Source organism: Antechinus flavipes, chromosome 4 (genome assembly GCF_016432865.1).
Source record: "Antechinus flavipes isolate AdamAnt ecotype Samford, QLD, Australia chromosome 4, AdamAnt_v2, whole genome shotgun sequence".
Taxonomy (NCBI): Eukaryota; Metazoa; Chordata; class Mammalia; order Dasyuromorphia; family Dasyuridae; genus Antechinus; species Antechinus flavipes.
The window spans coordinates 10,617,009-10,632,527 of NC_067401.1; the positions used below are offsets into that span (position 1 = coordinate 10,617,009).

The following is a 15,519-nucleotide window of genomic DNA, read 5'->3' on the forward strand; positions in this document are numbered from 1 at the left end:
ACACTGGCCTAAGTACAACCGAAATACCACGAGAGTCTGGAGTGAGCCTTCATCTCCCCTTCTGGCCGACTTATGCAGGGATCAAACTTCCAAAATGCCACAGGAATTGAGTAGTCAACAGAAGTGCTCCAGGACAGCCAATAGCTGGTCCCAGAGCTTGTACATTTTATTACACAAGAGGCTTTCACCCAGACAGGTGGGAATCGGTCACTCGGTTGAGTGCCGGGGATTCACTGACAGTAAGGAGAGCCGACAGCTGATCCTGGGGAAAGGAGACAGGAATTTTAAAAAGCAGACAGAACTAGTGAGGGCCGGTGGCCTGGGGCGGGGGAGGGCTAGCTTAGGGGCAAACTTCTGTACCTCTCAATAACCCCCCAAGGAATTCTAGACACGCTGAGGCTTAAAATGTTTAATATTAGAAAACTGTTGTTGCCGAGAGATCCAAATTCTGGTTATCTGGAAAACTCACTTCCATAGAAATCCTTCTGACAGGAATAAGTCACATTTTCATAGACTTCCCAGGTTTACCAAGCTCTTCCTCTATGACATCCTTGGAGGGGTGGGTCACACAGGTACTGGGTGTATTCTGCAGACAAGGAAACTGAAGCTCACAGATTTCAAATATCCAGCCCACTGACAATCTGTTAATAAGTGTATGGATAGATAGATAGATCACCTGCCCTGAAGTCAGGAGGACCTGAGTTCAAATCTGACCTGACACTTAACACTTCTTGGCTGTGTGACCCTGGACAAGTCACTTGACCCCAATTGATTTAGCAAAAATAAATAAATACATGAATGAACAAATAAATAAGTGGGTTGATTGTTGATCGATTGAGCAATTTGCCCCATGATGAGCCTGCTAGTAACTGTCCCCAACAATAATTCGATAAAAAAAGTGTCACTTGTGTAGGCTTGTGCCACCGTGTCCAGCGTTCTCTCCTAAACATTCTAGTCTCCTGACACTCATGGGAGAGCTTTAGGATGCACAATGAGACAGATATTCTTCTGTTCAGCTAATGGAGGGATGTTTGGCGGTGGGAGAGGGGAACTGGGAGGAGAGAAAATAGATTTCTGTTAATTAAAAAACTTTTTTAAATTATAAAGGTGAGAGGGATGCTGCAGATGGGGTATGTTACCTGTACTTTCAGATGTATTATTATTATTGTAATATTAATTTTATTTTATTACTTTACTTTATTACTCTCCAGGAGTAGGGCTTATATGTAAAATATTTTAAAAGTAAAATCAAAACATATCAATAAGCCTTTAAAAAATTCTCCCCTCTCTGAAGAATTGTCCATTCTTGTCTTGAAAACCAAAAAGCTTTAATAATAATAAAAAATAGAATTGTGATTATACCACTACAACAATTAGTGTTCTTAACACTTTCAAAATGTTTTTGTTTGTTTTAGTTCTACTTTGTCGTCGTTGGATAAATTGTTTTCATGGTTGTGTTCACCTTTGGATAAGCTCATCCCAAGCCAATCCATTACCTATTCTGTCTCAGAAATAGGTTGATTTTCCTTCTGACTGCTATTCTCTTCCTGATTCTTTACTCTTTGGGTATCCACTTGTTTTGCTGTGAGTTTAATAAATTTCTATACTTAAAAAAAAATTCTCCCCTCTCCCTCCTACTCACTTATCAGTCAAGGAGAATGCAGAGACCCCATTCCCCACCCCACATACTGAGCCACATCCAGGATATCCTACTATGTGCCAACATGGATAGTAGCCTGGTTGGGGATTCTTAAACAGGAGCTTTCCAAGACACAGAATCAGTCATCAGACTTTTTTTTAAAAATTAAGTGCCTACTATGTTCCAGAGGTGACTATTTCTGCCAAAGTGGAAGCAATATGGCAGAGAGAGCTGTACCAGGTGCCCTCAAGAAGTTTCCATTCCATTCTAACTTACATGCACACAGCCATCCAATAACCCACAAATGTGTGTGTGTGTGTGTGTATTATTCCCCTTCCTCAAGAAGTGGTCTAGAGGGTAAGTTATAATAAAAATTGACCACATGTTGGTTTCTAAGCAAAAACCCATTTTAAGGAAGGAGGAAGAAGGAAGATCAGGAGAAGGAGAGTTGGGGGAGAAAACAATTGAGCATTCTAAGCAAAAAAAAAAAAAAAAATAAGGAAGCAAAAAAGCACTGAATGTATTGGGAAAGCACTGTAGTGAGAAGGAAGAACCAATGTAGACAGTACAAAGAGTTCTAGATTTGGAGTCAGGATCTGTGTTCTCTTGGACAGGTCATTCCAGTTCCATAGACCTCAGTTCCTTCATCTAAAAAATGTAAGTGCAGAATCCATAAGGTTCCTTCTAGTACCAGACCTCACAAAACCAAGAAGCAGAAGGAGATAAGGCTGAAAAGGAAAGTTGTGGCCAATTCATCTGAGCCTTGAATGCTAGGCAGAGGAAATTTGGACTCTATTCAGAATTTTGGACTTTATTCAGAAATACACACTCACACACACACACACACACATGCGCACAAATGCATGCACATATACATGAATGCATGCACACGCATATATGCACTGCACACAATGCAATACACATGCACAATGCATACTCATGCACACACACAAACACATGCACATACACATGCACGCACACACACAGCCCCCTGGCCTCTGACTGGCTTCCAGTGCTCCTTCTGCGCCCGCCTGTTCTGGAGCCCACCATGGCAGCCCGTCGGTCCTTGGAACTCTCTTCTGGCAATCTTTCACTCCCTCTGTCTAGGAGGTGAATCCTCGGCTCCTGCCCCTGAAAATGGGGTGGGGGAGATAGAAAGGGGAGAGCTTGGAAGTGTCTGGGGCCCTCCCCACCCCTCATCCCCCTTCCGGTAACTCTAACCTGGCATTGTGTCCCAGGCTGAACAGCTGACAATGCTGTGGCTAGACAGCTGGGCAGGGGCTTGCGTGTATGGACGGGAGTATGAGACAAGAGGAGGGAGGGGCCTGGGATGGGGGGGGTGTTGTGGGGGGGAAGCCAGCCAGAGGAGGCGACAGCCCAGCAGAAGCCAGGATCTGCCCCCGGAGCTGGGAAGCTGCCTTCTCTTCCCCACCCCAGTCCCCGTTCACCATGTCCTGGCTGGGAAGGCTGGAGCTGCTACTGCTGGCCGGCTGCCTGGGTACCAAAACTGGAGGGAAGGGGGAGAGGCTGGCACAGGACAAGAGGGTCAGGGTTTGAGGGCAGAGCCGGAGAACAGGTACTAGGCAGGGGGCACCCCTGCCCAGGAGTCCCCTCGTCTCCTCATCCCACATGTCTACCTTGTCTTCCTTCTCTCCTTCCCCTTCTTTTCCTCTTTCTTTTCTTCTTCCTCTTCCTCTCCTTCATCTTCCTCTGCTTCCTCCTCTTTTTTTCCTATTCTTCTCCTTCCTTCTCTTTTTTCTCCATCTTCTCCTTCTTTCCTTCTTCCTTTTCCTCTCCTTCCTCTTCTTTTTTCTCCTTTGTCCTCTCCTTCCTCTTCTTCTCCCTCTTCCTCTCCTTCCTCCTCTTTGTTCTCCCTCTTCTCCTTCTTCTTCCTCTCCGTCCTCCTCTTTTTTCCTCCCTCTCCTCCTTCTTCCTCTTCTTCTTCTTCCTCTTCTCTTCCTCCTCCTGTCTCTCTTCCCTTCTCCCTCTTCTCCCTCCCCTCTCCCTCCTCTGAATCCACCCTCTCCCCTCCTGGCTCAAGACCCTTGGTTGCAGGAGTCCAAGGCCTGAACCAGGAGGAGAAGCTTCTGAACGACTTGATGAGAAATTACAACCCGAACCTGCGGCCCGCCGAGATGGACTCGGACGTGATCAACGTCAGCCTGAAGCTCACCCTTACCAACCTCATCTCCTTGGTGAGCCGGCCGGGGAGAGGAGGCTGCTGCGTTTGCCCACCACGGTCAGGGAAGACGGGGACTTAACTGGGCCCTGCTGGGGAGAGGGCGGGAGGGGGAAGGGCTCAATCTTTTGGCCTTCAAGAAAGGCGGGGGCTCATTGGCTTCCCCATTGGGGCTGGGAGCTGGCAGGCAAAGGCAGGGTGCTGAGGGTTCCTTTACATCCCCAGAATGAGCGGGAGGAAGCCCTCACCACCAATGTCTGGATAGAGATGGTAAGAACCCCTTGCCCGGCCCTGGGTTAGTAAGTTCCCCATGCCCTCCTTTCCCAGCTTTGGCTCCCTTGTCCCGGGAGGGCTGGGGTCCTGCCAGCCAAATGCCAGCCCGGGCAGCTAGCGAGGGGCCGGGCCCCACAGAGCTGGGCCCCAGGAGCTGAGGCAGGGGGAGGGTGGGCAGAGGCGGCATGACCCGGCTGCCCCCTGCTCCCCGGCCCCCGGCCCTTCGTTACCGTAGCAATGGTGTGACTACCGCCTGCGCTGGGACCCCAGGGACTACGAGGACGTGTGGGTGCTGAGGATCCCCTCCACCATGGTGTGGCGGCCGGATGTCGTTCTGGAGAACAAGTGAGTGGTTGGGGCGGGGGCCGGGAGGAACTGGGCCTGGGGTTCTGGGGGCCAGCGGATCCAGCCGTTAGTCAGGGGGCTTTCACCCAGCGCTCTCTCTGCCTCTGCCCTCACCCCGATTCCCTGCTTCTGGAATTCTGGGATGATTTGAAGGGGGCTGGGAGTGGGGGCCTGAGGGGAGGACGGTGAAGGCAGAAGGGTTAAAAGTGGCTAGGGATCAGGGTGGGGGAAGGATAGAACCAGGGCAGAGTTAGTTCTTGTGGAGACGTCGTACAATTCAGCCCCGCACCCATTAAGTGCCTGTCCCGTGCCCAGCGCTGTCAGGGGAGACGGGGGACATGGAGGACAGGCCCCGGCTTCTAGGAGTCGCCTTTCCTGGAGGGGGCAGGGGCTGGGCTGGGTGCCCATAACCCGCGACTGGGGGGGTCAGTTTGAATGAGACAGAGAGAGGCCCCCGGGCTGTCTGGGAAAGTCCAGGAGCGGCGGAGAGGAGGTGACCCCTGGGCTGAGGCAGGATGTCTGACTAGAGGGGCCGGGAACTGGGGGGCGGGGTGCAGGGAGCCCGGGAAGGCTGGGAGCCCCAAGGAGGGGAGGATCCCGAGGCCGGACAGCGCCTGGGCCCTCACGGCCCCCATCGTCTCACAGTGTGGACGGCGTGTTCGAAGTGGCCCTCTACTGCAATGTCCTCGTGTCCCCCAATGGCTGCATCTACTGGCTCCCGCCCGCCATCTTCCGCTCATCCTGCCCGGTCACCGTCACCTACTTCCCCTTCGACTGGCAGAACTGCTCCCTGGTTTTCCAGTGAGAGGCTGGGGCTGGGGTGGACGGGGAAGGGGGGCAGCTGGAAAGTGGGGGCTGGGGGAGGCAAGATGTGGCCCGGAGGCCCAGAGGCCCAGCTCCGGGCCTGGCCGGCCTCCCACTGGCTGGCTGTCCTGGGCGAGCTTCCCGAGTCTGTGTCCCCGCTTGTGAAATGGGACAGAGAAGGGGGATCACCCGGCCTGGTCAGCCCTCCCTGGCCCTTCCAGCAGGATTGCTCCAGGCCGCTGGAACTTTGATGGGAGCTGCGTGGGAGTGGCCCTTACTGGGGGGCTCCTGACCTTACACAAGTCATCATGCGTGGGTGCACCCCTCAGACCGCTCTCTCTCCCGCTTTCTGGCTCTCTCACTCTCTCAGAGTCTCTGTCTCTCTTTGTTTCTTTCTCCCTCTGTCTCACTTGTTCTCTGTCTCTCTGTTTTTTTCTCTCTTTTATCTTTTTCTGTCTCTGTCTCTGTCTCTCTATTTCTGTCTCTCTCTGCATCCGTCTCTCTCTGTCTTCGTCTCTCTGTTTCTGTCTCTCTCTATCTCTTTGCCTCTTTCTGTGTCCGTCTCTCGTGTCTGTTTCTTTGTTTCTCTGTCCATCTGTCTGTCTCTCCTCCTTGTCCTCCTACCCCCTTCCTTTCTTCCCCTCCCCGCTCCCTCCTCACCTGGTCTTCTTTCCCTCGGCCGAAGGTCCCAGACCTACAGCTCAAACGAGATCGATTTGCAGCTGAGTGAAGAAGACGGCCGGACGGTGGAGTGGATCTTCATTGACCCCGAGGCCTTCACTGGTGACCGAGCCCCTCCCTCCAGTGACTCCCCTCCGGTCCCAGTCCCCCGCTTCTCGGAGCCTCCCACTACCCCTGAGGCACTTCTGAGCGACCCCCTCCTCTCGCATGTGGGCTCCCCTCTTTGCTCCCATTTCCCCGAAGCTTCCTGGGGCGTGGTGGGCACTGACACAGCAGGCAGGTGGAGAAGGAAATCGGAGGGGGCCCCCAGCAGAGCCCCCCCTCCCTCTGCCACCCACAGAGAATGGGGAGTGGGCCATCAAGCACCGCCCTGCCAAGAGGCTCCTGGATCCTCCGGCCGCCCCCGGGGAGGCGGGCCACCAGCGCGTGGTCTTCTACCTGCTCATCCAGAGGAAGCCCCTCTTCTACATCATCAACATCATCGCTCCGTGCGTGCTCATCTCGTCCGTCGCCATCCTCATCTACTTCCTGCCTGCCAGAGGTGAGGCCCCGGCTCTGAGGAGCAGCTCCTGGCCTCCGGGCAGAGGACTCGGGGGTGGGAATCCAGGGACCCTCCGAGCCGTCCCTCCATGTCTGAGGGCACCTGCTGGGGCCGGGGAGGGGAAATAGCCCCACATAGGTAGCCAGAGGCCCTGCATTCAAATCCTGCTTCTTTTGGCTATGGGAGGTCCAGGGCAAGTCACCTTTCATTTGTAAAACGAGGAGGTGACTCCTAAACTGGTGCTGCAAAGGCCAGAGAACCCACCTGCAAGTCAAGGTCGGACGCTCCCTAAACATTTACAAGCTCCTACTGTGTGCTAAGCTCAGCATACAAACAGCATCCCGGCTTTTCTTTCTTGTCATTTTTTTCACTGATGTCTTGAGTTATTTCCATCTCCTGCTCTTCCTTTGCATTCCCAGGGTTTAGCCTGAAGCCTGCTTAGCACATCATGATAATAATAATTTTTAATCCATAGATACTTAGTGGCCACAGGGAAACAGAGACTCCAAGAGGCGAACTTGCCTCAGTTTCCTACTCTGCACAAGGGGGATAACAGCACCCTAATTTTATAGAGTGCTTTATCCACTAGGAGCTCATGGGTTGTGAGAGAGGGGAGCTCCCCCCCATCCCATCCCAGGGGGCCTGTAATAAATAAGAGAAGCAAGTTAATCCAAATGAAGCCTGTCCCGTCTGCTGCCTCAGTCATTCCATGCTGAGGGGTCCCATTAAGGGAACATATTCCAAAAATGGCACAGTTTAGAACTTTGTTCCATCCTGCTGAGGTGACTTCTGGGAAAATCCCTGGTTGGAGTGTGAGGTTAGAAGGTGGGGGTGGGCACGGGGGAAACGAAAACCACTGTGTCGGCTGCTCTGACCTGAATCTTCTCTGGGGGGCCAGCTGGGGGACAAAAGTGCACTGTCTCCATCAACGTACTGCTCGCCCAGACCGTCTTCCTCTTCCTGGTGGCCAAGAAGGTGCCAGAGACCTCACAGGCTGTGCCCCTCATTAGCAAGTAAGGGTCCCCTGGCTCCGTCTTCCCTCCTTCTCCGTCTCCTCAGGCAGGACTCCCTCCCCCACTTTCCAGGCTCCCCACTATGACCTCGGAGCTCTGGGCAGGGTCTGTGAGCTGGCTCCCTCTTGCCACACCAGGGAAGGGAAGGGGCTGGGATTCTGGCACTCCTGGGAAAGGGCTGGGATCCTGGTGCTCTTAGGAAGGGGCTGGGATTCTGGTGCTATCAGGAAAGGGATGGGATTCTGGCGCTCTTAGGAAGGGGCTGGGATCCTGGCACTCCCAGGAAAGGGCTGGGATTCTGGCGTTCCCAGGAAAGGGCTGGGATTCTGGCAGTCCTGGGAAAGGGCTGGGATTCTAGCACTTCTGGGAAAGGGGCTGGGATCCTGGTGCTATCAGGAAGGGGCTGGGATTCTGGCACTCCTGGGAAAGGGCTGGGATCCTGATGCTATCAGGAAGGGGCTGGGGTTCTGGCGCTCTTAGGAAAGGGCTGGGATTCTGGCACTCTGGGAAGGGGCTGGGATCCTGGTGCTATCAGGAAAGGGATGGGATTCTGGCGCTCCTGGGAAGGGGCTGGGATTCTGGCACTGTCAGGAAAGGGACGGGATCCTGGCGCTCTTAGGAAGGGGCTGGGATCCTGGCGCTCCCAGGAAAGGGCTGGGATTCTGGCGCTCCTGGGAAGGGGCTGGAATTCTGGCACTGTCAGGAAAGGGATGGGATCCTGGCGCTCTTAGGAAGGGGCTGGGATCCTGGCACTATCAGGAAAGGGATGGGATTCTGGCGCTCCTGGGAAGGGGCTGGAATTCTGGCACTGTCAGGAAAGGGATGGGATCCTGGCGCTCTTAGGAAGGGGCTGGGATCCTGGCACTATCAGGAAAGGGATGGGATTCTGGCTCTCCAGGGAAGGGGCTGGGATTCTGGTGCTCTGGGAAGAGGCTGAGGGCCAATCTTGACTCCTATGGCGACTCTTCCCTTAGGTACCTGACTTTCCTGTTGGTGGTGACCATCCTAATCGTGGTGAATGCTGTTATTGTCCTCAATGTCTCCCTCCGGTCTCCCCATACTCACTCCATGGCCCGAGGGGTGCGAAAAGTAAGTCTCTGTCCGTGCCTCAAAACCTTTTTCACACTGGTCTGGACTCCCAAGGCTGAACCCACTAGTGATCCCGAGGGAGCCTGGACCTGCTCCCTTTCCGACTGCCCCGTTTGTCCCTCCTTTGGGAGCTCCCTCTCACCATAGTGGCCCAGGCCCCTCACTGACCCTGACCCCTCACTGACCCCGGCCCCTCACTGACCCTGACCCCTCACTGACCCTGGCCCCTCATTGACTCCGGCCCCTCACTGACTCCGGCCCCTCACTGACCCCGGCCCCTCGGCAGCTCAAAACTCCCAAACCCAGGTGACCGGCCAGTTGCGAACTCCAGCGGCCTCTCTGTGCAGGGTCACCCCCCAGCTGCTCTGTGCTCCTTCCTCCAGTGGGGGCCCAGCGGCTAGTCTGGTGGCCCAACTCGTGCTTGAATTCCCCTCCCCACTGGTGCTTGACCCCCGGCTCACCCACCCACCCAGTGGGACGTCCAGAGCCTCAGTTCCTCAGCCTGGCACTCAAAGGCCCTCAGTCTGCCCCCTGCCCCCTGCCCCCTGCACCGGCTCCCCACTGCCCCCCCACCCCACTTCCTGCTCTTGGCCCAGCATCTCTGCCTCTGAGAGTCCGCCCGCCTGGTCCCCGTCCCCAAGGGTCGCTTCTGCCTGGGCTTCTCTTCTCAACGTCCTGGCTTCCCCCAGTGGGGAGCTCCGGCCTCTGCTTCCGGAAGCTTTACTGGACTTCCTGGGCCAGGCTCCCCCAACACCCCCTCCATGCACCCCCCATATCTATATACACTCACACACACACACAGAGTGTCATTCACAGACCCACTCACACACTCTCACACACTCACACACACACACATGCTCACACTCACACACACAATCACACACTTACACTCACAATCACACACACACACTCTCTCTTTCTCTGCCATTAGAAGTCACTGAGAGCCCAGACTGGCCGGGAGTCAGGTGGCCAGTGTTTGCCAGAGGCTCCATTGTAGGCCGGGCCCGGAGGAGCTTCTGCTCCCCGACTTTTCACAAAGTCGTACTTTCTTCTCCCCACAATCGCATGGGAAGCGTGTTTAACTCTGTGTTTTGTCCGTTTGTTTTTTAAGTTCTGCGCTCCCAGCAGCTCCGGGACAGTTCCATCTCACTGGGACTCAGCCCCGAGTTTCCAGAGACAGCCTGGGGGAGTGGGCAGGGTGGGGGGAGAGGAGATACCGAATTAACCCTGAGTGCGGCTGACCTCTGAGCCAGGCTGAGGCTGCCGGTGCCCCGGTCGCAGAGCCGCTGCTGAGATGAAATGATGCAGGAAATGAGTGTATTTTAATGGGAATAACAATAATCATACCAGCTAACGCTCACATAGACTTTCCGTTTGGCAAAGAGCTTCACGTCAGTGATCTCATTGTGTCCTCTCAACAACCTGGGAGATAGGTGCTGTTGTTATCCCATTTTATAGGTGGGAAAACGAGGCGGGCAGCAGGGAAGACACTTGCCCAGGGTCTCACGGCTGGTAGATGTCTGAGGCGGGATGCAAACACAGGCCTTCCTGGCTCCACATTCTGTGGCACCCACCCCGGCCCCAAACCCCAGGTCCAGATCCTCCCCCCCAACCAAGACTTCCTCAGTCCAAGCTCTCAGGGAATCCTCTTCCTCTCATCTGAGCCAGGTGTTCCTTTACCTGCTGCCTCGACTGCTAAAGATGCACATGAGACCCTCTGGGTCCCTGGCCCCCAGGCGCCTCACCCGCTACCTGCAGAATGGCTCCTCTGGGGGCCGGAGCCGGCTCGGGAGGAGGCCGCCCCGTGGATGCCCTGCAGCGAGCTGGCATTCCAGCAGCGCTGGCAGAGGGACGGGCTGGTGAAAGCTGCGCTGGAGAAGATAGGTGAGCAAGAGGGCGCCGGGCGCAGGCCCTGGGGGACACAGGTCCTGGGGGGTGCAGGCACTGGGGGGGCACGGGCCCTGGGGGAGGGGCATGCTCTTGGCTCCTGTCCAGCTTCTGGGACAGCAGGGCCAAGCGAGGGGCCCGGATGGGGCAGGGGGGAGCAGCCCCTCTCCGGTGGCTCAGAGGAAAGGGGAGCAGCCGGCTTTGGGGGCACACGGCCTACTCAGAACCTCAGCGGGGGGAGTAGCGAGAGGGAAGGCGGGCACTCTGCATGACCTGCTCTGGCCTGTGCTCAGACCTTGCCTTCCCCCTTGGCAGGGAACGGGCTGGAGTCTGGGAACAGTCAGGACTTATGTGCCAGCCTGAAGCAGGCAGCCCCCGCCATCCAGGCCTGCGTGGACGCCTGCAGCCACATCGCCTGGACCAGGAGACAGCAGAGACATTTCGACAATGTGAGCCGGGTGGGGGTGGGGAGGCATGGGCCAAAAGGGAGGGGCAGGAGGGAGGAGGAGGAGGAGGAGGATGGAGGTGAAGCCCCCAGGGCCCTCCCCACCGACTCCAACTCTCATTCATTCCTCTTGACTCGGGGCCCAGCGTTCTGCCGCTTTGCCACTGAGCTATGCCATTCATTCAGAAAGCATTTATAAAGTACCTGCTGATGGCCAAGCGTCGGCCCAAGTCAAGGAGATTCAGTTTCTTCCGTTCCAATCTGGCCTCAGACACTTCCTGGCTATGAGAGCCTGGGCATGTCACTTAACCCTGCCTGCCTCGGTTTCCTCATTTGTAAAATGAACTGGAGAGGCAACTGGTCAGTGTCTTTGTCAAGGCAACTCCAAGTGGGGTCACAAAGAGTCAGACACCCCTGAAAAATGACAAAGGGCCCACATTGAACAAATGAAAAAGACTGAACATGTGCATTGGATGGATGGATAAACAGATGGATGAATGGATGGAAGGATGAATGGATGGATAGATGGATAGATGGATTGATGGCTGGCTGGCTGGATGATGGATGGATGGATGGATTGATGGATGGAAGGATGGATGGATGGATAGATGATTGGATAGATAGATGGATGGATAAATGGATAAATGGATGGATAGAGGGATGGATGGATGGATGGAAGGATGAATGGATGAATGAATGGATGGAAGGATGGGTGGATGGGTGGATAGATGGATGGATAAATGGATGGATGGATGAATGGATGGATAAATGGATGGATAAATAGATGAATGGGTGGATGAATGGATGGATGGATCGATGGATGGATGGATGAATGGATGATGGAAGGATGGATGGAAGGATGAATGGATGGATAGATGGTTGGATGGATGGATGAATGGATGATGGAAGGATGGATGGAAGGATGAATGGATGGATAGATGGTTGGATGGATGGATGAATGGATGATGGAAGGATGGATGGAAGGATGAATGGATAGATAGATGGTTGGATAGATAGATGGATGGATAAATGGATAAATGAATGGATAGAGGGATGGATGGATGGATGGATGGAAGGATGGATGGATGGAAGGATGAATGGATGGGTGGATAGATGGATGGATAAATGGATGGATGGATGAATCGATAGATAAATGGATGGATAGATAGAAGGATGGGTGGATGGAGAAGAGCATTTGAGGGGTAGGAACAAGGTGGCTTGCCTCCTTGCCCCATTTTTGTCTCCAACACCCTAGGAGAATGAAGAGTGGATGCTGGTGGGCCGTGTTCTGGACCGAGTCTGCTTTCTGGCCATGATCGTACTTTTCTTCTGTGGCACCTTCGGCATCTTTGTCCTGGCCCACTACAACCAGGTCCCTGCTCTCCCTTTCCCAGGAGATCCCCGTACCTATCTGCCTTAGCTGTCACAGGCAGCGTGGTGGGGGAGGGGCCACCGATGGTCCCCTTGGCTGAGTTCTGGGCCCCTGAGGTTGGACTTTGGCATTCCGCTCCTGCCATGTTTGGGTGCCTGAGGTTCGGGCACCTCTCATGTGAAAAAAGAAGGTGGAGATGTTTGTGTAGTGCTTCCACAGAGATCTGTGATCTGGGCACTCTGGGAAAAATCCAAGGGAAATAAAGGTTCAGACCCAAACACTTGGTCTGTTTTGGGGGGCCTGCAGACAAAGGGCCCATGTGGAAGCTCCCAGAGCAAGGGGAGGGTGGCAGCTGGGGGGCACACGGCCTCTCCAGGAATGCTGAAGGCCTGGCTTTGGAAAAGGAAATCCATTCAACCAGTAAGTCAGGTTAAAGTCTGACAGACACCTGAGCCCAGCCCAAGAAGTCAGACCAAGCCTGAGAGTGTGTGCGGCTGCCAGGGCCCTGGGCCACGTCCTGATGCAATCTGTGGAGCCGAGACTCCACTGCTGAGGACGCCTTTCTGTCCCAGCTCTGTGGGAGGGCTACACAGGTGTCTGTTCTGAGAAAGGGGCCTCGCCTAGCCTCAGACAAGAGGCCTCCCAGGGCCTAGGGTTGAAACAACAGGGTTCTAATACTGCCTCAGACACTGGCTGCAGGACCTGGGCTGGTCACTTAACTCTGATTTGCTTCAGTTCCCCAGCTGTGAATGGCAATAATGGTCTTCGCCTAGCTCCCAGGATGAAATGACATAATGAATTCATAAAGTGCTTTGCTCAGTAGCTGGCACATAGTCAGTGCTATATGAATGTTAATTAATACTATTATGTAGGAAAGCTATTCTTAAAGCTTCTTTTTAAACTGAAAGCAAAATACAGAGAGGAGAGGAGAAAAAGGAGAAGGAGGAAAAGGAGAAAGAGGAGGAAGAGAAAAAGGAGGAGAAGGAGGAAAAGGAGAAAGAGGAGGAGAGAAAAAGGAGGAGAAGGAGGAAAAGGAGAAAGAGGAGGAGGAGAAAAAGGAGGAGAAGGAGGAAAAGGAGAAAGAGAAGGAGGAAAAGGAGGAGCAGGAGAAGGAGGAAAAGGAGAAGGAGGAGCAGGAGAAGGAGGAAAAGGAGAAAGAGAAGGAGGAGAAAAAGGAGGAGAAGGAGGAAAAGGAGAAAGAGAAGGAGGAGAAAAAGGAGGAGAAGGAGGAAAAGGAGAAGGAGGAGCAGGAGAAGGAGGAAAAGGAGAAAGAGGAAAAGGAGAAGAGGAAAAGGAGAAAGAGAGGAGGAGAAAAAGGAGGAGAAGGAGGCGCAGGAGAAGGAGGAAAAGGAGAAAGAGAAGGAGGAGAAAAAGGAGAAGGAGGAGCAGGAGAAGGAGGAAAAGGAGAAAGAGGAGGAAGAGAAAAAGGAGGAAGAAGAGAAGAGGAGGGGGGAGGAGGAGGTGATGGAAGAAGACAAGGAGAAGGAGGAAGAAATGGAGGAGAGGGAGAAAGAGGAGAGAGGGAGACAAGAGAGACAGGGAGGGCCTATTCTCAGGGGCTTTAGCTACAGCTGGATGCAGAGATAAGCATTTGGCAGCTTCGGGGAAGACTCTTCCCTCTGGCACAGGCCACGAGGCAGCAGCAGCAGGACGCTCTAGCCAGGAGCTATCAGCTTCCTAACGTGTCTACCTCTCCACATAACATTTCTCCCATGACTCTTCTCTCTCGGCGAGTCATTTGTTACCCTCTTCCATTTTATTCTACTTTTCTCCTGCTGGCCTTCAAGCTTCTAATCGAGGTCATTTTATAAGCAATGATCCATCTCTAATATGATTTAATCTCAACAATCTAACTTTGTGTCAGGTATGACTCCAACAATCCTATGAGATTTTCCCATGATCCCTCCTTCCCCCCGATTCTTTAATCTATATTTTCTCAGTTATAATCTTTTAAGACTCTAAAAACAACCACATGCAAATGAGCTGATGGACCATAGTGCCCTATAATCGTTACCTCATAGTGCCGTGTCTGAATCCATGTTAGCTATTATTATTATTATTATTGCAATTTCTATTTTTAAAAGCTTCTGTTTGTTTGTTTTTTAACCCCGAGAAAGCAGAAACATCTGCGTTTGGACAGGTCCATTTATCCTCCCCATTTCTTTGGTTTTCATCCTTAACTTCTCACTCTCTCCCCCCCCAGAGCCAATTTGTTGCCAAGGCCTAGTCAGTATCACCTTTGCAACATCTCTCCAGCAGAATACTTCCTCCTTCTCTCCGATACTGTTGCCACTCTGATGCGGTATCCTCTTTTCACTGCTGTCTTCTGACCGACCAGGAAATGTGAACACACCTGTGGGGGCTCCTCAGTGTAGTTTTAAATGAATGCAAAATTCATAGGCGTTTAACAGTCCTGTGAGTGGGGATTTACCCCCACCCATTATCCACCCAGCAGTATGGGATAACAGGATCATGGATTTAGAAGCTTTGGAGAAAATCTATTCTCTCTCCATCATTTAACAAAAGAACACAATTAAGGCTCTGATAAATGTGGAAATAAATTTGGAAGAATCGCACACGTTTAACCTATTTTGGATGATTTACAGTCTAGGGGAGGGAGCTGGGGGAAGGGAGGGAGAAAAACTTGGAACACAAAGTTTTGCTAGGATGAATATTGAAAACTACTTTTGTATATTTTGAAAATTAAAAGGTATTATTAAAAATTAAAAAAAATTAAAAAGAAAATTAAGGCTTAGAAAAATTAAGAGATTTGCCCATATGTACAGAGGCAAGATTCTAACCCAGGTCTAGAGCTTTCCACAATAACCATCTTTCTTCATTATCTCACCCACAGTCTTCGTTTCACCTCCACCCCTTCCTGTCATACTCAAGGACTCCGATCTATTTGTTGCTATCTTCTCAGGCACCCTGGCCTCCTCCTCCTAAGGCAGGCTCATACTTTCCATTTCACTTTCACCCATAATTGATCTACCTCCGTGATCCAGTTCTCTGAAGTTCCTTTCTCTGACCACAGCTTCCAGGTATCCAGGTATATGACTCGCTCTTAACTCTGTTCTAGCCTCATTTGCATCCCTGAAGCCTTCAAACTATAATTAACCAGTTGAGCCATCCTCTGGCCTCTACCTTCTTCTACCATCACTATTCATTCCCTTCTTCTACCATCAGTATTCCTTCACTTCCTCTGCTCCTGGCAGCATGGTGCTGAACAGCCAGTGGAAGGTCATGCCCCC

The 15,519-nt window shown here is 52.9% G+C and overlaps 1 protein-coding gene across 1 annotated transcript; it reads left to right on the top strand.

The window, feature by feature from the left end:
* The first annotated feature begins 2,914 nt into the window (after positions 1-2,914).
* Positions 2,915-12,546, top strand: CHRNG (cholinergic receptor nicotinic gamma subunit). Its single transcript, XM_051999740.1, is given in 13 exon segments — positions 2,915-3,137; positions 3,695-3,834; positions 4,044-4,088; positions 4,327-4,436; positions 5,082-5,237; positions 5,926-6,023; positions 6,262-6,462; positions 7,361-7,475; positions 8,450-8,564; positions 10,233-10,341; positions 10,344-10,448; positions 10,767-10,900; positions 12,152-12,546. Coding segments are annotated over 13 exon segments (1,701 nt in total). The 5' UTR covers positions 2,915-2,929; the 3' UTR covers positions 12,317-12,546.
* Positions 12,547-15,519: the final 2,973 nt, after the last annotated feature.